The following is a 24,401-nucleotide window of genomic DNA, read 5'->3' as shown; positions in this document are numbered from 1 at the left end:
CCACTGCTAGCCACTATCCATCTTTGCTTACTAAGGTAGTAATATTTCAATGACAGATCTTTTTGATAGAAATATTCCTTACTGATGAACCAATCACATTTAAAATAGCGCGTCTTGGATTTTTCTACGAAATTCAAAGCAAAGGAATGAATAGCTTTTAATGTAATACGAATTATGTAAAATGTAAGAACAATTCAGTCAGTCAGCTACAACGCAGGAGCAGGCACATATATGCATCAGTCCAAGTTGCCATACCTCATTAGCACAACAAGATGAATACCGAATTCATAGAATCAGTTAATTTAGTGGTGTTAATATAGAAAAGATAGGTTGTATATAAGGATATAGTATAGAAAGGAAGACAGATATGAAGCAATTTTAATCTCAAGGTTTAAGGGAAGATAAAGAGTGTATACACCTACGCCATTGTGCTCGATTCTGAGCCATGTCACACAGAGTCTCCAACCATTGATTACGACAGTCACGCGGACCCCAACCAAGTAGTTTGCATCTACCAACATGGCTTAGACTAGAAGATAATGACTTCAAGCTCTGATGCCATGTTTTGGTTTGACCACCCCTAACTCTCTTTCAACCATCACCAATACTAGTCAGCATAGGGCGTCGTGGTAATCGGTGTTCAGGCATACGTAACACGTGGCCTAACCATCTCAGTTGATGAAGATTCATGACCTCATCAACTGATTTACCATCATTCCCTAATACCCTGCGTCTAACCTCAGTATGACTACTTACCCGGTGATCCTAGCAGATGTTGAAAATTCATAAAAATGAAAACATTAAACAGCAATCACGTATACTATCACAAATTGTTTAAATGAATCTAACACATATATGATTATTCTTACCACCTGGTTGAAGTAGACCTTTAAAAAGTGTATGTGTATTACCACCATTTGGTTGTTGAATTACTGTAACTAAACGTGATAATGATTGATTAGTATCATTATTATTAGTAGTATTATTCATAGAATTCTTCTCTTCTTTCTTATTCTTTTGTTGATCAATTGTATGTTGTATTTTTGACTCTTCAGTACGTGATATACCAAGATACATCAATTTGACAATACATGAAGTCTAAGAGAAAACAAAAGGGTATAGAATCTATGTTTAGTAAGATCAATCATGACTCTGGTAAGAGGAGTTAATAAATACATTCATTCTTTGGAGAGTATTCACGACCCCATTAGAAATCAAATCAAAGACATTTAGCCTTACGGAAAGTTTCGAATCTCTAGATCACTGAACAAGCATCCAACGGTGTAAATGTCTACGTGGTTTAGCATGACCAGCTTTCATTACCTTCAGTAAGTGAAACTCTCAAATCCGACATAATTGAACTCAATCAGTCACAGCTTATTAGCTTTTTTGTAGGACTATTTATTATCCAGTCAGAATGACTTGTCATTTGTCAGTGGTTGAAGACATACAAATAAGAGATTACCTCATATTGTAAAATTCATTCTATTTTGATTTCACTTACTAATGATTCAATATCCACTATGGAAAGCCTGGAAGCACTGGACGGCCGTTGAGGTCGTGGATGCGCACTGCTGAGAAGTCCCACAATAGGACAAAACGGTCGTCCAGTGTTTCCAGGTTTTCCATGGTGGTCTAGCTTCAATTGACTCATGATTTCAACAATGAAAAATACTGAAATCTCTACAAAACCCCTTCTGAATAAATAATTTCATTGGACAATTTTTTTATTTCTAACCGTTAAACCAAGACGTGACATTATTCTATAAAGTCATTGGCTGTCGGTATGAACCATATTAGTAGGCGTAGACTATCTAGTTATGACCTGAGTCTGATAATCTTCATAGATAATTGGTGACAATGGATGACATGAGTCAAAATCGGTCAAAGTAGGATCATGAAGTTTTTGATTGAGAACTTGAATTAATCAATGTTAGACCACTATTGAAAACCTGGAGGGCCGTTTCGTCCTAATATGAGACTCCACGGCAGTGCGCATCCACCATCCCGCACGCAAGATTCGAACACAGAACCTTCGGTCTGGCACATGAACACTTAACCTCTAGACCACTGTGAAGTATTTAATCTTTATCTGTACTCCAACTTTTGAATTATAGTTTCACTTCATTGGTGTGTTATGACAACCTGGACTGATGTACAATTATTCTAAGTGCTACGATGATCATGACTGATTAATAAAGTTTATTCAGAGGATATCACGAATTTTTAGACAAATCAACAAAACTACTTAGTCACTTATTCAGTAGATTCATCAAATAGTATATAATAGGAGAATAACGTTAATGTTTTGTAGATTTTGTATAATAATACCCACTTAAATTGGATCTCCCAACAATAAAACATATTGTTTTAGAATTTTTGATGCACGATAAAGCCCCCCCCCCTTGGAGACATCTATTTTTACTTTCGTACCGTTTATGTATAAATGCTTATTATTCTCTTAATACCATAGTTACTAAGATAATTAACAACTAGTAGATATAGATATATTATAATACCCATGAGTTACTATGTGTTTAGATGCATTTAACTCAGTTTAGATAATTTTATATGGTTAAGATCATGAGTCAAATGAAGCTAGACCACTGTGGAAAACCTGGAAGCACTGGGCGGCCGTTTCGTCCTATTGTGGGACTCCTCAACAGTGCGCGTCCACGATCCCGCCTCGCAGGATTCGAACTCACTTTAGATGAACTGAAAAACAACGTTGTACTTCAGATTTATATTGTGATTTGATTTGTTTGTAAGTACTAATCTCATATGTTTAACGTCAAATATATCTTCAAGATGAACAGAATGTTTCTTCTTAAAGATCATGCTTTAACAATGATTAAGAAATATTGAATCCAATAGATGCAAACATATGTAATTCAATTAGCAAAGATGGACAGTGGAATCCAGGACACAAGTTTCGTCCTATTTGGGACTTGTCAGCTAGATCTACCTGCATCTCAGAGTTGATATTCACTCCGGGACTCGAACGCAGTACCGTTCACTCCAAATGTCATCACGTTATCTACTTAGCCACTGAGTCCTGATAGCCATTTGCTTGTGCGATGGAGTGAAGTTTAAATTCACTTGTTATTGTTTGTTTGAATCTTCCCATTGACGTTTCCGACTACAATTGATCAGTCTCTTATTTGGCCATATGTGCAAGTGGCTATCAGGACTCAGTGGCCAAGTGGATAACGTGACAGCGTTTGAAGCGAACGGTAATGATTTCGAGTCCCAGAGTTAAGGTAAACTCAGCGATGCAGGTACATCCAACTGACGAGTCCCGAATAGGACGAAACGAACGTCATGGATTCCACTGCTAGCCACTATCCATCTTTGCTTATAATGCTTGTGAATTAAGGGTATATCGAGGCAATATGCACAGTATGCACATATGTGAATAAGAAACTGATCAATTGCAGTCCTAAAAATCAATGGGAAGATTCAAAAAAACAGTACCAAGTGAAGATGTAATTCAATGCTTAAAGTTAATTTATTTCAGATTTTCAGAGGGAAGAAAGATATGCTCAAAGTTATACATATCCAATGTTCAAATAATAGGTGTTATACCCAACATATTGAGCCACTTATTTTCGTTTATCAGTTGGATGACTGTTGCATATTAGTGTAATTTCCATTAGATATTTCATTCCAAGCCCTAATTTCCAATATATTAGTGTGTGTTTTAATCCTGGAAGTTGGGCTGCTCTACACTGAAATGTTCATAGCAAATAGTTGAAGATAACTCTAGACGCTTGAGATGTAGCCTTCAGTGAACATTACCCATTCATAAGTAGCACTCATAAAATTAATGAATGGATAAATGACCGGAATGGTTGAATGTTTAATACATTATAAGCGTAGGGTCGTGGAGATTATTGAGTCCCATTGAAATCATGAACGCATCATAGTTAGGCCACCATTAAAAACGTGAAAGTACTGGACGATCGTCTCGTCCTAGTATGGGGTTTCTCAGCAGTGCTCATCCTCGACCCTGAATTTCTAGTGGGAGGCCTTGACCAATAGCGTTGAACCGTGTAAGGTGTGAGACAGTTACCTACCACAGACAATGGAAGATGATCATATATCATCGTGGACTGATTGAAATCAGAAATTAACACCGTTGGATCCCAGGTCAGTAATCTAAAGGTTAAGCATTCATGAGAGAGACAAAAGATTCTGGATTCAATTCCCATATGTGGAATATCATGTATGACTTGAACTTCAATGTTACTTCAGTTGATATCATTAGTGAATGATGAAAATTACAATATTAATATTATACTATTAGGTGCAAATACATGTGAATCGACGAATAATGTTTATTTCTATAGTGACAATGAAAACACTTGTCATTATGTTAATCATTTTGATCAATAAGAATTGAGGTTGTTAAGTTACACCTTAATTCCATTGGATTTGTAAGTTGACCTATAAATCAAGGGTTATACAATGTTTAATAATGCTTTCCCCCGTAATTTTTCCGCCTTTAAAGCATGCGCTAATCATTACAAAGGAAATATATTTTCTAGGTAGGTCATTTTGCCCTTTGAACTCTACTTGTGGCTTGTTGGGATGTCAACCAAAGGGTGAGAATACGTCTCCAGTACGCTGTTTTGTTTTTTCTTATATGTATGAAATATGATCGATAAAAGTAGACAATATTTTTGGGTTGACAGGATTTGATCATAGATGACTTTGAAACATTGTTTGCGTATGATGACGATCTAGTGACGGGTACAATCTCCGGCCATTTTGAAAAAGCGTCGACCACGACTAGATAAGTGATCCCGTTGATTGGACCTGCAAAGTCGACATGAATCCTGGACCAGGGATACTCAGGCTGAGGCCATGGAACCGGCGGTATTCTCGCATTACTCTTCGCTGCCTGCTGACACTGCCCGCATTTGCTTACTAGATCCGTGATGTGCTGGTCCATGAGGGGCCAGTAAGCATAGCTTCTGGCGATGGATTTCATACGCTTTATGCCTGAATGACCAATGTGCAATTGTTTCATCACTTTCGGGCGAAGAGACTCTGGTACTACCACTCTTTCACCAAACATCACGCAGTCGTTTACAATGCACAGTGAATCTCGCCGCTGGTACAGCTGTTTCATGTCTCCATCGAACTTAACAGACGGCCACCCGTTGGTGATATAGCTCATGGCCCTCTTGGTGACGGGGTCACTCCTTGAAGCGTTTTGTATATCGGACACAAAGGTATCAGGCAAAGATGACAAAGCGGTAAATAAGATCGCAAACTTTCATCGACTGAGTGGTGTTTTCGGATGTAGGAGTGGATTGGAAGAAAGCCCGGGGCGGTCAAATAAAAACATGGGATCAGTCCATAAATTTATCCACTGTTAAAATGAACTGTGTCGGTAGATGCAGACTAGGGTCTGCACAATTACTGTGACCACTAGTTGAAGGCGTTGGATGAAATGACTCAGAATCGGTCACAATGCCTTAAATTCATTCACTCGATTCTTCCTTCAATCTTGAGTTTCAAAATTATCTCATACGTCTTATTCTGCGAATTTTTATCAAACTAAACTGTCAATATTCATTCTTTTCTGCTATTGCTTCTAAGTAAACTGGGATTTGTTCTCGTAATTTCTTTTCACTAAGCCGATGATAATAACAATAGAAATGTTACACAGTACTATAGTTCGTTGGAACCACGAGTCCATTTAAGTCAGACAACCATTAAGAATCTGAAAATACTGGATGTCCTTCTTGTCCTAGTATAAGACTCCATAGGAGAGCTCATCCTCGACTTCACGACCGCAAGTCCTTCAGTATCGCGTGCGAACGCTCAACATCTATACCACTGAGCCGGGATCCAGTGATGTCCTAGTGAGAGACCATAACCAGTGAAGTTCAACCATATTGAGTATGACGAAGGTAACCACTGAAACTAATATATGATCAAGCAACATCGTAGATTGAATGAAGTTGGACCTGTACACCATTAGATCCCAGCTCAGTTGTCTAAAAAGTTAAGAGTTTGAGTGTGAGATCAGAGTTTTCAGGTTTGATTCCAGGTTGTGGATTTGAGGATGAGCATTGTTGCCTACAGGTTTCCACTGATTGTCTACCTTAGATATCTTCGTGATTTCAATAAAATTCGAGAATCTCCATAACCTCATACTGCCAACATCACATGTTTAATGCAATATGGAATCGATACAAATATATGGCAGATTCTGTTTTCTCTCTGACAGACTGATAAATCAATATGGTTTTAATAAGTAATCATTATTGGGTCAAACATTCAGATCAGTGTATACTAACCAATAATAATGACGATAACAAAAGTAATAATAACAATCGTACATATGCATTATAATTAAAGAGATTGTATGCAACATAATTATTACATATGAACATAAAGGATTAGACAAGATTATTTCAATTCATAAGACAGAATAAGAGAATGGAAAGTTGTTTTTCGTCATAAATGGATGCCCCCAAATGCCCTGGCACGGCCGAGAGTGGGGAGAGTCCACTCCCCCTCTCCAAATGCTCTCATATGGCAACGCGTATATAGCGTCTGTCAGGGGAGTCCTACTCATTGCCTTCTCGTGGCATTATTGTTCTTTACAAAATTGAGAGGACGAAAACCGAATGTCCGGCGCTTTAACCGGGTTGATGGACACGGAAAGTCCACCTAGGGGAGTTGGAAAACCCTGATTCCAAACCATTGGTGTACATGGGCTTCAGTATCCTGAGGGAACGAATGGCATATGAATCAATCGTTGGTCACCGGCGACCATGGGACTGCATCTCCTTACGATGCTCCACTGCTTTGTGGATCAGACTTTTAGGTCAAAGGCTCCGGGTGTGGTCCCCTAAGAAAACTCGTACAATATCACAACCCTCACACAAATCAAATGAGATTTGTGTGGCGCATATGTAACTGGTTCCTCTTTGTACCAATATATATGTGTTTAAATAAATAAATAGATAATACACGTAAAATTTTTTTTGTGTGAGAAAATATTACTGATTTGAAATAGTTTCTTTCTCTTCCGGTTCCTCTCTCTATCCATCTATTTAATATATGTTAACTATGATCGTACTATTAAAAGATATCCATTTATGGCCATATGAGAGCATTTGTAGAGGGAGCTCGGACTCTCCACACTCTCGGCCGTACCAGGGCCGTTTATGAACTCAAATGATGATCAAGGAACATACTGCCGATGATTTTTATAGTTAACAATGTTTGTGATTTCATTTAGAGAGGATTAAAAATGCAGAATTATTTTATTATTTCCATCTCTTTAAAATAAATATCTAGTTCCTCCTTAACATTAGTAACAAGGTTTAATGTATAATGGTGTTTTTCAGCCTACTTTTCTAAGTTAAAACAATTTTATTAAACGAAATCAAACGGAAAACAACTTCAAATCAATAAATCATACTGAATTAGTAAGAGTATATGGTAAAATAGAAATAGTGTATGAAAGAGATTAAATATCTGATTCTCAGTGTATTATTATATTATTATTTAAGTGACGCCAAAGTGACCCTGATACAATCCATCTTCTTATTAAGGTTAAATAAGGGTTGTAAATTAGTGTAAGGAATTAGGATTTGCAGTTGGACATTAGGGTTAAGTATTAGAGTTAGGGTATTCGTCACGAATTGATATCAGCTTTAATGTTAAAATGTTATTCTGCCAAGTGAATGAATGAATTTCATGTTAAAATCCAAGATTTGTTATCTTAAATCTGATTGGTTCGTCCATAAATCATAATCTCACTACATCATCCTTACTTTAATCTTATTCTAAGGTGTGTAGTGTGTTTTGTACTATGAGTGTATTGCATATGCTTAACTTATGAAATATACTTATTTAGCCCTTAGGATTAAATGTTCCTACTTATATCCACATAAGTAGTATATGGTGATGGTCAGGCATAGAATGTATTTTGGCAGAAGACCAATAAGGAAAGAACTAAAATGAAGCGCAATTGGTAGGAAAATGCATGAACAATAGAATTAGAGAAGATGGATTGATATGTACAGAATGAACGATGAAGATTGAGACAATGGATTGTTATTTTGCAAATTAAGCGTTCACTGTATAGTACCTATCAGAATTTAGTGTGATAGTCTGTAATTTGTGCTTTAATACATTCGATTGTCCCCATCTCTCTATATGATGTCTCCAACTTTTGTTCATGATAAATCCACTGACTATAATCAAGTAGTATTCACCTACTAATAATGGGTCACTGCAACAGTCACGACTTCATAGATTGATATCAAAACTAGGTTTGGTTGACGTAGTTCTAAACCAGTTAACAATGTTCGTCGAGATGTATGAAATTACCGCTGGATTATAACATACTTATTCATGATCAGATTTGGAATAGCATCGATTGATTTACACCGGTTATTCAGTTATCAATAACTCATTTTGAACAGAATTTACAAATGTATTAAGATCGAAGTGCTACATTCAGTAAATATTGGCTGATTTACTAAGTTGTTCACTGTCGTGCTTGGCAGTTGCCTGAGTTTGATACTAGTCTACACTCTTCTGGAAACTGTATTGTCTAGGGGAATGGAATATGTACATAAACTCATTCATAAACATAGATATGTATCCTTCATGTGTTTCAGTCAAATTGTCAAACAATAGCATTCAATAATATTTTATGTAACAATAATTTTGATGTAAAAATATTTCCACACAGTTTATATCAAGAACTTCAGACCGTTACTGCTACCTTAACGTGGTGGTCGGGCTTGCCTACCGTGATGAACCAATCGAGCTATACTGGCTGGGACAATCGTTCCTCAGGGTCCTACCATGCCAGACAGGTCAGTTGAAGAGCGGTAAGACTAGAAGCAGCGATGTTTTATGGTGTATGAGTAAGCTGTAAGAAAGCTAGGGGCGGCCAAACCAAAACGTGGCACAAATCCATGGAGTCACTGACAATTGGACTGAGCCATGTTGGTAGGTGTAGACTATCTGGTTGGGATCCGAGAGATGATAGCAATCGATGGTTAGAGACCTTGAATGACATGGGTAAAAATCGTTTGCAATGGCGAAGGCGCATCCACTCTTTGTGTTTTGCCAAATTCTAATCTTCTGGATTCTTTATGTCTCTATCTTTTTTCTCTTTCCAAATTTATTTCATTGGATTATACTTCTTGAATAACAACTTCAAACCCTAATCTTTCACATTATTGCTTATATTCTTACTACTCCTAACACTATAGATTTGAATTGACAACTGCATCTCTGTGGTAATGTGGTATGGCAACTCCAACTGATATACGTACATACGAAGTTCTACGTTGTGACTGACTGATATCAAGAACTGATTTTAGCTAGACCACCAATGAAAGCCTGGAAGCACTGGGTTGCTGCTTCGTCCTATTATGGGTCTCAATCAGTTGACGATAATGAACAATCCTCATCTATTTCCTAGGATGGATAACTATTCCACACCCGACATGATTGAATACCTTTTAGTCACAGATTCTCATTCGAACTCCAAGAATTGCATTTTGAAGTTAGTCACCAATGAGCCAATGAAGTCTAACCATGTTATATGTGTAACAGTTATCCTCCACATGAAGTGAATGAAGGTTGCGCAATACCGTGAATTGATTGACATAAGACATTAACACCAGTGGACCAAGGGTCAGGGATCTAGAGTCCAAGTGTTTAAATGAGAGACTAAAGATCCTGAGTTCAAGTCCCGGATGCAGCATCATAGATGTGCACTGTTGAGGAGTCCCGTATTAAAATGAAACAAGCATCCAATGCTTCCATACTTTTAATGGTAGTCTAACGAAAATTACTTCGTCATTTAAACTATAAAAGTTCTACAATCTTCGCGAATCTCCCCTATGGTATATATATATATATATACTAATCTTCAAACTTTTCGAAATTTAGACAGTGTGAGACAATAATTGATAGTAAACTTTAAGGTCGTTGAAAGGTTGAAAAAGTACTCAGAATACATAAGTACAAACGGTATAAATTTATGGTTAGATACAAATATTAGAAAGCTAGTATAATAGTTATTCACTATATTATTTCAATATAACGATCATTATTTTTATTTATATCAAGCAACGAATTTCATCAACTACCGAATTAACTTCTTAACAAAAGGTGGTACACATTCTTGTAGGTAGTGAACAGTACAATATACAAATCAAATCAATTTTCACAAAACCAATTCAGTTAAACTAAATTAACCTGACCATTGCTGTTGCCTTGACGTGGTGGTTGGGCTTACCTATCGTGATGAACAAATCAAACTATACTGGCTGGAACAATCGTTCCTCAAAGTCCTACCATGTCCGGCAGATCGGTTGTAAAGCTGTAAGACTAAAAGCAACAAATCCAAGGTCCATTGGCGAAGTCACACTTCTGGTTGTACAGAGATGTGACAGCAGTAAAGTGTTTCCTTCAGAAAACCAGCACTACAGCGGTGCTGCCTTCCTACAAGGAGGGGTGGGGTTAGAAAAGGTCGACTCTAAAAATGAACACCTGGCCTTATCCCACGAATTTCCGTTTTTGTCGGTAAGGTCTCAACTAGTACGGAGCTAACACAAAAATTACCCACAAAAGGGTCGTGTGTGACCTGCCTCAAGCAGTTGTCTCTTAGGCACTACAATCACGTCCTCAGGTAGCTAAGACCAAGTCTAACCCGATTTTCTTTTTCAGGTACCTCTAGAAGGACCCTTACACGGTGTAGGCAACCGGCAAGTAATAACCAACCTCATATCTCCAACAGCTACTTGGATCATAATTAACCCAAATCATAAGATTGAACCAAACATACTTAAACGACTTATTTTGGGATGGTTGGAAGTAATCAATAAGAAGACATAAAGCTAATTTTCGTGATAGTTGGTTCGTTCTAATAGGCCTTATTTGTGATTAGATTACCGGAGGTAAGATAAGATATACACACGAAGTATACTCATGACATAAATGAAATTGGTGTTATGGAATATCAAATTTTTAGACAAGTTGGTTATGATAGCACAATGGAGAAACCCTACAATTTTTTCACTATTTATTATCATAGAAGTATTTTGACTAAGAAGTGTGTACAATGTAATTTTTATCAACATTCAGTCATAAACAGACTAGAACCTTGAAGGCATTTGCATTGAATCAAGTTCCTACACCAAGTCTCCACAACAAAATGAAATTCTCAAGATAAGCATTGATGTAGTAGAAGTATTAATAGTATCAATGGTAGCAGAAAAGATTAGGTATAGACTTGCTGTGAACACGTGACTCTTTGCTTATATCTGAACAAATAGATGATATCAATCAATTAGACATTGACATCGTTGAATGTCAGGCTAGTGATCTACTGGTTACGCGTTTGCGTGCTAGACAAAACATCCTGAGTTCGACTTTCACTTACGAGATCGTGGATGCACACAAATGAGGAGTTCTATACTAGAACGAGATGGCTAATCAATGCTTCTAGCTTTTCAATAATGATCTAAGATCAGTTCATGATTTCAAGTCAGATAATCCTTTGAGGTTTCAAACATGATAAATAATTTAACTGAACAACATTAACGATATCAAGACTCAGTAGCTAAGTGGATAACGCGATGGCGTTTGAAGCGAAAGGTACTGGATTCGAGTCCCAGAGTGAACATCAACTCTGAGATGCAGGTACATCCAGCTGACAAGTCCCAAATAGGACGAAACTTGTGTCCTGGATTCCACTGCTAGCCACTAGCCATCTTTGCTTATAATGCTTATGAATTAAGGCTATATCGAGGCAATACGCACAGGATGCACATATGGTCGATAAGAGACTGACCGGTTGCAGTCCTAAACATCAATGGGAAGATTCAAACAAACAATACTAAGTTGAATTTAAACATTTAAACTATATGTACATACTTGTTTTATTTCAATCTGAGGTAATTGTCTATATTGACTTGGCATCTTCCTTGTTTTTCTAACCTGTTTAGTAGTATCATGATCCATTTGCATTGAAACATTATGAGTATTATTCTTCGGCTCTTGAATATCTCTTTCATTGGATTGATTATAATGTCTTGAATGTTTAGTAGAAGGTACCGTTTGTTCATTGTATACTTTCTTATTTGAACAACTTGAGGATCTATGTAATGAAGATTTTGGTTTACGGTAAGGAGATTGTGAATAAGGTAATAATGACATAATGGTTTGTTTATTCTTTTGTGAATATTTTCTTTTTATTTGATTTTTCTTGTTTATATTTTGTTGTTTATTTTGATTGTTCTGAAAATAAGGTAAAAAAAAATGTAAATAAATAATAGTTAGCTGATGGGCGGCCTATGCTCCACTGGGAGTAACAGGCGGAAGTAATCTTAGTCAATCAGTCAGTCAGCTACAATGTAGGACCAGGCACATATATGCATCGGTTCAAGTTGCCATACCACAACAAGATGAATACCGGATTCATAGAAGTAGTTAATTTAGTGGTGGTGGTATATAAAAGAAAGGTTGTATATAAGGATATAGTAGAGGAAGGAAGACAGATATGAAGCAATTTTAATCTCAAGGTTTATAGGGAAGATAAAGAGTGTATACACCTACGCCATTGTGATCGATTCTGAACCATGTCAACTAGAGTCTCCAACCATTGATTACGATAGCCATGCGGACCCTAACCCGGTAGTATGCATCTACCAACATGGCTCAGACTAGAAGTTAGTGACTTCAAGCTCTGTCTGATGCCACGTTTTGGTTTAGCCGCCCCTAACTCTAATTGGTTGTGAAAATAAGGATACCATAATGCTAAGATTATTTTTGTGATTAGATTGAATTTAACTAAAGGAGTATTGAACAGTGAGTTGGTACTAGTTTGAAAGTTATCATTAATGAGAAGTAGTGACGTTATATAAGGAATCGAACTCTGAAGTCACACACAGAGAGTATAATTATATCACATTTAGTTCATTCGCAATTGTCTAAGGATGAACATTTTATGTTATGAGTGATATCTGTTGTTTCATTGGGTATCTTAACTGGTAGAAGGTATTCATGAGAATTTTACGACTCCATTTATTGAAATGAATCACTAGTGAGCCTAGATTTCTAAATAGGAACAAAATAATTAACCAATATTCATCCCCGATGGTTTGAGTTTGGTTCTTTTCCAACTGGTATTAGTTTATAATGAAAACGAAATTTAGATAAAAAAAAGATCTCCACTAAACTCGGCCGTTCTCTTGGCCTAGGAAACGGGTACTACGTAAGGATGGGAAATCGATTGATGAAGTAGTGAAACTTCATCAGTTGAAATGGCTGGGAGACGTATTACGTATGACCAACCACCGACTGCCCCGACGTGCAATGTTTCATGGTGTAGGAGTAGGTTGGAAGAAAGCTAGGGGTGGTCAGACCAAAACGTGGCACAAATCCATAAAGTCATTGACAATTGGACTGAGCCATGTTGGTAGGTGTAGACTACCTGGTTGGGATTCGCGAGATGATATCAATCGATGGTTAGAGACCTTGAATGACATGGGTAAAAATCGTTTGCAATGACGAAAGTGCATCCACTCTTTGTGTTCTCCCAAATTCTAATCTTCTGAATTATTCATGTCTCTGTATTTTTTCTCCTTCCAAATTTATTTCACTGGATTATACTCCTTCAATAACATCTTCAAACCCTAATCTTTCACATTATTGCTTATATTCTTACTACTTCTACCACTATGGGATTTGAATCGACAACTGCATCTCTGTGGTAATGTGGTATGGCAACTCGAACTGATGTACGTACGTACGTACGAAGTTCTACGTTGTGACTGACTGACTATCTTAATTATTAGGTTTCGTTAAATACCTCTAATAAGACCGGAGCAGTAGATAACTGGTTCAACATTTAACTTTCAGGTTTAAACGCCACTCGGTTTATTTTGATGGTTTTCAGTACCTGAGTATAGTATAGCCAATTCTCACCCCGAAAAAGTGTAACTCAAAGCCAACAGACTAATAAAATCGGTTGAAGTATTCTATACTAAACGCTATTTATATTCACCGAGTAATTAAAGGTGATATTTCTAGAAAAAAATAGATCGGATCACCCAGAACAAGAATCCTTACTTATGGTTCAAACATTGAATGATTCAAATATAGCTGACGAAAGGCGAAATGAACTAGAGTTTCATGTTTACTGGCTTACATTAAAAAGGTGAACTTGAATATTTCAGTAAATTGATCTTCTCAGAAAGAATCGAATTCCGATCTGTTTCTCAATATCCTATAACCCATGCAAGTGCTGACCGGGCTCAACGTTGCTTAACTGCGGTGATCGGACGAGAGCCGGTGGTTTCAACGTGGTATGGTCGCCGGCTCAATATCCTATACAAAGATTAAATGATTACACAATCTAAGCTTTCAGTCACCTTTTTTTATAAATGATCTGTTTAGTTTCTACATCCTAATGAATGATATTAATCAGTTCTGATGAGAGCGTGACTAATAAGATATATGAAGTTGACATAATTGGCTTGGTTGTACTATTCTATTGAGGAGATCAGTAGAAATGCAGTTCCTTGAAATGGTGGAAAAGATTTGTAGCTCAGGTAGGTGATTTTAATGGAGTTTTGTTCTCTGAGCTAGATGGTTTGGTCGTGGAGCTTTCATCGTCCTTCTGAACGACATCATCAGCACAAACTTCGGGTAGAAGTACCTTGAAGACTAAATTCCTTTTCTGCTACATAGCATACATTGTCGTGTAAATATATTTAGAGAAAATATAGGATATCATTTTTTAATCCCGATGTCTTCACAATATATAGGTATGCTACAGATTTGTAGATAAAAATCCTACTTGTAATGGCCTGTACTTCCTCAGTGTTGATATCAAGGATCGTAGTGGGTCAGTTTCTACTAATATATGTTCATTCTCATCGAAGTGCTTTGATATTGCCATTTAGTCAAGAGTGTTTACTGAAGTTGGCTAGTGGATAGCAATGAAAATCAGGAAATGCGTTTCGTCTTATTCAGGATTCATCAGCAGGATTCACACGCATATCAGAATTAACATTCACACAGAAACCCAACCCTGGTACCTATCGATTCAAATGCCCAATCTTTTATCCACTGACGCAGGTATATTTGGCCTATGAGTTCCGAACAGAACGAAACATGAGTACCAGATTTCATTGCTAGTCACTATCCAACTTTAAGTTTTTAAAAATTAACTTCATTTAACTTAGCACTGTTAAGCATAGTCATTGCTCACTATATTCCTAGTTGTTGGTCGTTCAAAAAAAACACTTAAACTCCACAGTTTATGGCGGACCGATTCAAGGCAGAAATGTAAATCTTCATAGTTGAAATCATGAGTCAATTGAAGCTAGACCACCATGAAAAACCTGGAAGCATTTGATGGCCGTTTCTTCCTATTATGGGACTCCTCAGCAGTGCGCATTCACAATCCCGCACCCGCGAGATTCGAACCCAGGACCTACCAGTCTCGCGCCAGAGCACTTAACCGATAGATCACTGAGCTGGCCGGCTTCCAACGGTGTTAATGTCTAACTTCAACCCCTTCAGAAATTTAAATCACTGTATACTATCTTAACAGCCTGAGTCCACAAAGCCTGAAGTCATAGGTTTGACTTTAGGTGTATTTGTGGGTGTGTACTGATAGAGAATCATGTACTAGTACAAAAAAGATGTCCAGTACATTCTGTTTCATCAATATTTCTCTAACTGAAGTCAACTGGTGATACAAAATTACAAAGCTCAACAGTCCCCAAAATTCTCTATACCAATAACTTAACAAAATAATTAAAACCTAAGATATATCGATCTGTTACTCACTGTTATATTTCATATAGTATATTTGAACAATGTAAGGGACACTGTAAAGGATGAGCTAACCAGAACCAAGAACTCGACTTCTAGGCTAGCCTAGCTAAATTCAAATATTATGCGGAACGAGCAGTACAACTACCTTTGCATACTGCTCAGAATGCTTAAAATGATGACAGAAAGTTGATTTTTCCTTTCATAAAGTACAAATGATGCTTATTTACTTACGCCTGTTACCCTTTGTCGAGGAGCATAGGCCGCTCACCAGCATTCTCCATCCAACTCTGTCCTGGGCCTTCCTTTCCAGTTCTTTCCAGTCAACATTCATCCTTCTCATATCCGCTTCTATTTCACGGCGTAATGTGTTCTTTGGCCTTCCTTTTTTTCGCTTCCCTTCCGGATTCCAAGTTAGGGATTGCCTCGTGATGCAGTTTAATGACTTCCTCAATGTATATCCGATCCACTTCTAACATCTTTTCCTAATTTCCTTTTCAGCTGGAAGCTGGTTTGTCCTTTCCCATAAAGCTCTGTTGCTGATAGTATCCGGCCAATGAATGTTGAGTATTTTGCGTAGACAACTGCTTATAAATACCTGCACCTTCTTGACGATGGATGTAGTAGTTCTCCATGTTTCAGCTCCGTACAGTAGGACTGTCTTGACGTTCGTATTGAAGATTCTCACTTTGAAATTAGTTGACAGTTGTTTGGAGTTCCATATGTTCTTCAACTGTAGGAATGCGGATCTTGCTTAGTCAATCCTCGCCTTTACATCTGCATCCGATCCTCCTTGTTTATCAATGATGCTCACCAGGTATGTGAATGTTTCCACCTCTTCCACAGTTTCGCCAATGTGGTGACTTAAAAATCCGTTTCGGTCCTTTTAAGGGTTCAGGAATATGGACAATCTGTATCCATAAGGATGAGTTTATATGTTATTGTCTTTTTTTTTATTTACAGGCATAGTAAGCTGGAGAAGAAAACAATAGACTTATCGATAAAGGAAAATCCATTCACACTTGCAATACTGTTGTTCTCTTTTCCACGAACTAACCATTTATATAAGCTTTTTTCTGATCAGCTAAAAACTGGTTGGAAATTTGTCGCGATTGTTTTAATCTAGTTCCTAAAATATACTTTTACCCATTTTTTTACAGTTAGGTCAGATAACTACTATGTTATACTACAAAAAGCGGGATAAATTTGTATATAAGTAAGTAAAGTAAGTAAGTAAGTGAGTGAGTAAGTGAGTAGGTAAGTAAGTAAGTAAGTGAGTAAGTAAGTAAGTAGGTAAGTAAGCGAGTGAGTAAGTAAGTAAGCGAGTAAGTAAGTAAGTAAAGTAAAGTAAGTAAGTAAGTAAGTAGGTAAGTAAGTAAGCGAGTGAGTAAGTAAGTAAGTAAAGTAAAGTAAGTAAGTAAGTAAGTAGGTAAGTAAGCGAGTGAGCAAGTAAGTAAGCGAGTGAGTAAGTAAGTAAGTAAGTGAAATTTGTCGCGATTGTTTTAATCTCGTTCTTAAAGTATACTATTACCCATTTTTTTTACAGTTAGGTCAGATAACTACTATGTTATACTACAAAAAGGGGGGGATAAATTTGTATATCGTACATATTGAATTACTTTATTTAATCTTAATCATAATTACCATTTTATCTGGGTCATGTGTTTCTAAAATTTCTAATTTCTCTAATGATCTTGGACTTTTGATTATTAACTTAGATAGTATCGCTTCTTCTGAACGTTGCTGACGTTCTTCCTACAAAAAATATAAGAAAATTAGACGGATTTCAACAGAAGTAAAGGTATTTTATATCAGATTAAAAATATATATTCATTATACTGGGATTCATGACAACACTATGGAGGCTTCTTCGACACCACGGCTTGCCTGAGAAGATAGTCAATATCATACGGAATTCCTATGATGGATTAAACTGCTGAATCGTCCATGTAGGACAACTCACCTACTCATTCGAGGTTAAGACCGGTGTTAGGCAAAGTTGCTTACTCTCACCCTTTCTCTTTCTCCTGGTAATCGACTGGATCATGAAGATGTCAACATCTGGGGGAGGGAAGCACGGGATACAGTGAACAGCTAGAATGCAGCTGGACGATTTAGACTTCGCAGATGATCTGGCTCTTCTATCACACACGCAACAACAAATGCAGGGGAAAACAACCAGTGCGGCAGCAGACTCAGAACCAGTAAGTCTCATCATACACAAAGGGAAAAGCAAGACTCTCCGATACAATATAACATGCACCAATCGAATTACACTTGACGGAGAAGCTTTAGAGGATGTGAAAGACATGAGAAGAATGAACAAAAACTGGATAGAACTAGAAAAGAAGGTCCAGGACAGACTGAGTTGGAGAATGCTGGTCGGTGGCCTATACTCCATTGGGAGTAACAGGCGTAATTAAGTAAGTAAGTATACTGGGATTCATGGAGCTTGCAGAATTTTTATGTATTAAATCACGAATTAATTTTAGTTAGACTACCATTTTAAATCTGGAAGTACCGAATAACCGTTTTGTTTAAGTATGGGACTCTCTAACAGTGTACATCCATGACTCCACATTTGGGACTCGAACCCAGGACCTTTAGTCTTGCGTGCAAACGCCTAACTCTCGGACCACTGACCCGAGATCCAATGGTGTTAATGTTTAACCTCAATCAATTCACAATATCGCGTAATTTTCATCCATTATATGTGGTGTTTGCGTGCGAGGCCGAAAATCCCAATTTTAATTCCTGGTTATAAGGTCGTGGATGCTCACTGTTGAGAGTCTCATATAAGAACTAAACGGTCGTTCAGTGCTCCCATACTTTCAATGGTAGTCTAGCTAAGGTCAGTTCGAGATTAAAACTGTGAAATTATAAATATTTGTTCACGTAAAATTAACTCGTTTGAAGAGTTGTATCATGTTCTAAGATTTTATATATAATTAGTACATTTAGATCAATATATACATATATAACGACATCATGACTACGAAGGAACCAAATTTATGGTTCTTTAGTCCTCTTATTACTGATTGGATTCTATCGACAAATTTTCAGTGTAGCTATTAATTTAAGCGACTTGAAAGTTTATGTACCATATTTTGAGCCTACATGATGGTTTTGGTCAATTAGTGGGATCCTCTGGACGTATATTTCGTGCTAGTTTGGACTTGTCAACAACTTGTATCTGAAAATCTTGAGATGGTGTGCGAAGTTGGATTTGAACCCGTATCACCAAACGTCATTGTCAGCAATGGTACTACTGCTGAGCAATTCAGACGGTTGGCTTTTCATCGTTTTCAGACATAAAGGAAATGATGTGTTCTGTGGTATTCTAGATAAAAAACGTACATAACATATACTTCAGTCTACGGTTTACATTATTAATGTTTCATTAGAAATGAACAAACCATTATCTCCTAAACAATTTTCCCAAATAATTCCACTTCTTGTTTTAACCAACGTGTTAACTATTTCAGACAGCAGATTGACCTTAGTTACACAACCAATGAAAACTAGGAAGCGTTGACAAGTTGTTTAGTTCTAGCATGTGAGCTACAGTCAGTACGCATCTACAACACCATCGCGAATTGAATATTGAACCTTTAGGTCTCGTGACGCCTAACCTTTAAACTTCTGATTTAAGATTCAATAATTTAAATGGTGAGACCATAATTTGTAGATGACCTTTGATAAACACTAAAATGATCTTGAGAATGTTTACCCACTTACTAAGGTTAAACTAGGGTTACAGATTAATTTGAGGAATTAGGATTTAAAGTCGGACGTTAGAACTAAGAATTAGACTTCATGTTTTATTCACAAACCGACATCAGCTATAATACCAAAGTACTATTCGGTCAAATAGATGAATGAATTTCTCATCAAAATCCAAGACATGCTATCTTAAATCTGATCGGTTCGTCTATCAATTATAGTCTCTCCGGTACAGCTGAACTTGACTAGTTACTTGATTTGTTCCTGAATGAGATTGTGTATGCGCACTGGGAAGAAGTCTCATACTAGGACAAAGTAGCTATCTAGTGGTTACCTAACTAAGATCATTCATCAATGTAGACTATAAGTTTCAACAACCTCCATAAACCCTCTACAGTCACACTCTTATCTATTAGACAACATTTGTAATTTTCATTCTGCTGAGGAGCCCCATAATAGGACGAAACGCCCGTCCAGTGCTTCCAGGTTTACCATGGTGGTCTAGTTTCAATTGACTCATGATTTCAACTATGAAAACATTCTAAAATAGTCAATAAATCCATCTAACAAATTTCTTGTATAGATGAAATTTACATGACAGTATTCTAGGAATATTAGCTTTTGTTCTTTTATACAGTCATTTCCAGTACAATGATAGTACATATTTCACTTTGTAATGTATGAATGATCAACTCTAGATCTGTTTACAATTTTCTTCTCAAAATAAACTATCATATACATAAATTCACTTAGTATTGTTTGTTTGAATCTTTCCATTGATGTTTTTAGGACTACAACTGGTCAGTCTCTAATTGGCATATGTGCATACTGTGCGTATTGCCTAGATATAGCCTTAATTCATAAGTATTTTAAGCAAAGATGGATAGTGGCTAGCAGTGGAATCCAGTATGACGCGCATTTCGTTCTATTTGGAACTCGTCAGCTGGATGTACCTGTATCTCAGAGTTGATGTTCACTCTGGGACTCGAACCCAGTACCTTTCGCTTCAAACGCCATCGCGTTATCCACTTGGCCACTGAGTCCTAATAGCCACTTGCTTGTGCAATGGGGTAAAGTTAAAATTCACTTAGTATTGTTTTGTTTGAATCTTTCCATTGATATTTTACTACTGCAACTGGTCAGTCTCTAATTGAAATAATTGAAATAATGCATAAGATTTATACTGTAATAAAGATGAACTCATGCAGAGATGCACCATTACAAATGGAAACAAGTACAAGGTTCATCCCATTCTCTCTCTCTATTTCTTTGTTTGTTTCGAAAGAAAAGACAATTTATCTAAGGATAAGATCCTGATCATAAAACTCAACGTTTAATATACTTTCTATTTAGGAGTGAATCGTATAAAATGGTTGTCAGTAATCAATAACTAATCAGTAGTATCGGTAGTATCAGCAAATGTCTATTTCAATAATGTAAGATTGATACCAGAGAGAAGAGTGAATAGAAATGAATATTGAATGTATTTTGTTTAAACTATATTTCCAATTAAAAGATTTAAATGAAACATTATGATCGTAAAGCCTTTTATTTTAATCTCAGGGAGTATTGTTTGAAAATGGTCATCATTATCAATCAGTCAATCAATCTAAATATGCCAGTCAACTTGGTCTCGTGTACAGTTACGGATATGAGGGCTAATATCACTTCCCGGCTGCCCACACCGTGAAAGGGTATTTCTTGAGGGACCTGAAAAAGAAGTTGGATTAGTGTTGGTCTTAACGACCTAGGAGCGTGACCGCAGTGCCCAAGGGACAACTGCTTGAGGACGGTCACGCACGGCCTTTTTGTGGGGGATTTTTGACGTGTTAGCTCCGTTTTTCCAAGGACCTTACCGCCGGAGACGGAAATCCGTGGGATAAGGCGAGGTGTGCATTTTTAGGGTCGACCTTTCCTAACCCCACCCTTCTTTGTGGTAAGACAGCATCGCTGCAATGCTGGTTGCCTGAAGGAAACACCTTACTGCCGTCACACCTCTGTACAGTCATCAGTACGACTTCGCCTTCGGACCTAGAGATTGCTGCTTTTAGTCTTAGCACCCTTCAACCGACCTGTCTGGCATGGTAGGACCTTGATGAACGATTGTTTCAGGCAGTATAGCTCGATTGGTTCATCAAGATAGGCAAGCCCGACCACTACGTCAAGGTAGCCTTATAATAATTCAGTCGATGCAGAACAGATTAAAGATAACGTCTTAAACTGTGAACATGCATGGCAGAAGGTCGAATCCCATATGACGCATTAGTTTCTTTGAAACTGCAGGGAATCCTGACTGGAGAGTGACTACGAGAATAAAATTTAATTCAGTGGTTTCTTGATGACTAACTCTATTCATCATCTCTATCATTTTTTTGAACTGTTGTGATAAGAGATCATCCGATTTTCGATATTGTTACACACCTTTTTTATGAAAGAACTCAACCCGATGCTGATAAATTAAATTAAATACAATCACTTACCTATGTCTCCTTTCATGTAAGTTCTTCCTATACATGTATTTGCCCGTTTATGTGTTCGTATATTTACCTACTATATATATATATATATATATATATATATATATAGTGGATCTCTATAGGTGGCTTGGGTAAGATTCAGTAAAGAGAGGACAAGAAGACAGCAATCAAAAATAGCCGAACAAATGTAGATAAAATCAAGGGACAGATCGAATACACAAAACAATCAAAGGGGTGAAAATGAGCATTCGAGATGATGAGTGGAAATACGTGAAAGACCTATAAATGACGGCGAAAAAAGCTGAAAGAGAAGGAAATATGAGGCGAACATATGACATAACGCGGAAGCTAGCTGGAAAATATGGAAAACTAGAGTGTTCAGTCAGCAACAGGCAAGGCAAACCAATCACTGAGATCTAAGAGCAGAGAAACAGACAGTAGAGTACTTTAAAGGGCCCCTCTCCGGTAAACCTACCAGATATCGAGGCAGCATATACAGGCTTTCGTATACATGTTACCATACAAACAATTGAAAGAACTAGCACAGCCTTCACGTAAAACAATTATGGCAAAGCAGTAGGACCAGACAGCATACCAGCTAAGGAACTAATAAGACATAAGAGTAACTGAGAAGATGCCCCATGTTCTCTTCAGAACAATTTTACCGGAGGAACAGGTACCGACAAGGTGGAAAGAAGAATATTGAAGAGAGGAAACATTATTAAGTGTGAGAACCACATAAGAACCACACTACTAAGCAGTATTAGACAAAGTTTTCAACTGAGTGTTGCGAAACCAAATGACATAATAAATAGACGCCCCACTTTGTGATCGGTAAAATGGCTTCCTAGGGATCATCTTTGTGCTAACCAAGTTACAGAACTACGAATCACTATCGAACAATTAGTTGGATAGGATTTATAGCTATGCATCAACTTCTTTCTCTGTTTATTGCTCTATGCCTTAAGAGGGGTAGCAGACTTAAGTCACCATGTAAATGAGTCTGTTTTTAATTGCAATATGTCGAACGATATAAGAATTGTATGAAAACAAGAGACAAAACATTACTCCTTTGTAATATTTATAGCTGACTGTTGCGGAAGAATATAATAAGTCTATTCTTTAGTAAAAGTGGTACAAAAAGAATGAGCCATGTTTTTACGAGCTTTTCAACTGTATGCACTGATCGCATTTTCAACGTCTACAGTACTACTAACAGAGCCACATGATACGAAAATTATGTGCTAAATAGCATCAAGCGAGGATGATAATTTCTCTAACTACATGGTACTATTCTTACGCCGACATGAAACCAATACAGTTCTACTGAAAGCATTCCAGGCAGTTAAATATACTTTATTAGGACCTCATGCAGTACAAAAAAAGCCAAACAACTATGAAAGTAAGGTTTGATAGAATTTAAACTTCATGTTAATAAAAGCTAATACTTAGCTTCCGTATCTTAAATCGGTTTATTTTGCGGCCATCAAACCCTGTACGTAAAGTGAAATCAAGAAACATTACTTTGGATGAAGTAAAGTTGTAGATAACATATTGATACAAGTAGGACGACTGCTGTTAGAATATATGGATCTTCAGTGACAAAGTTTGTATGCTCAGTTAAACAAATTTCTCGTTTAGATACATCAGATACTACATGGTGTTAGTTACAATATATCGAATGTAAAACTGTGCTACAAAACGGAAGTGGATAAAAAAATTAAAAAATTGGACTCACTCTCAACCGCTTAACTTTGTTCAGACGGCATAATTCTTCTAAATCCCTTTGTAATTTTCCCTGACGTAAACGTTCCACTTCTAGCGATTTTTCAACAATGGCATGAGCAATAACTTCTAAAAAAGCACGTTTTAGATTTTCGCGAATTTTTGTTTCTTTATATTCTGATTCCGGTATGACTTCACCATTCTCTGTAATCTAAAAACGTAATACTAACAACATAAGGGATTCGCAGTGTATAAAATGCGAAAACGATTGTAATTATAAATCAGAAAACACACTTTCAGTAATCTATAATTGACAAATCAACTTCTGACAAAAAGTCACTGATTAATCCAGATTATGGTGAAAAACTTATCAAAAATATTTATTTAGCCTTGAAGAACGTCAACACATGAATGTCACATTTTTAACCACGCTGAATCACTGTGAAAATCGCTCGAGAAGCTATTGGTAATAAATACTGTTTAAATCAAATAGTTATATCTTTTTTGTGGAAGAAGTGAATTGTGGTTAGCAGTGGAATTCAGGATGCTAGTTTTGCAATATTTAGGACGTATTTAAATCTTAGATTTTATGTTTACTCGAGGATTCAATTACAGTATCCTTTGTTTCAAATGCTGAAC

At 36.9% G+C, this 24,401-nt stretch overlaps 1 protein-coding gene and 1 non-coding gene across 2 annotated transcripts in view; both read right to left on the bottom strand.

Annotated features, from left to right (window-relative positions):
• The window catches only part of Smp_127640 (hypothetical protein), a gene marked incomplete at both ends in the record, with an annotated part of 58,844 nt that overhangs the window by 33,134 nt on the left and 1,309 nt on the right, over nucleotides 1-24,401 (bottom strand). The window contains 4 exons of the mRNA XM_018793565.1: nucleotides 870-1,098; nucleotides 11,992-12,291; nucleotides 17,482-17,592; nucleotides 23,776-23,973. Of these exons, the coding sequence (XP_018647141.1) occupies nucleotides 870-1,098; nucleotides 11,992-12,291; nucleotides 17,482-17,592; nucleotides 23,776-23,973 (838 nt within the window). The remainder of the gene's footprint in view (nucleotides 1-869; nucleotides 1,099-11,991; nucleotides 12,292-17,481; nucleotides 17,593-23,775; nucleotides 23,974-24,401) is intronic.
• On the bottom strand, nucleotides 20,533-20,599 carry Smp_tRNA_00500_Gln_TTG.1.1. The gene has a single exon. It is a non-coding gene (tRNA).

The sequence above is a fragment of the Schistosoma mansoni genome (assembly GCF_000237925.1).
Source record: "Schistosoma mansoni, WGS project CABG00000000 data, supercontig 0201, strain Puerto Rico, whole genome shotgun sequence".
Classification (NCBI taxonomy): Eukaryota; Metazoa; Platyhelminthes; class Trematoda; order Strigeidida; family Schistosomatidae; genus Schistosoma; species Schistosoma mansoni.
This window is presented reverse-complemented; position numbering and strand designations above follow the sequence as displayed.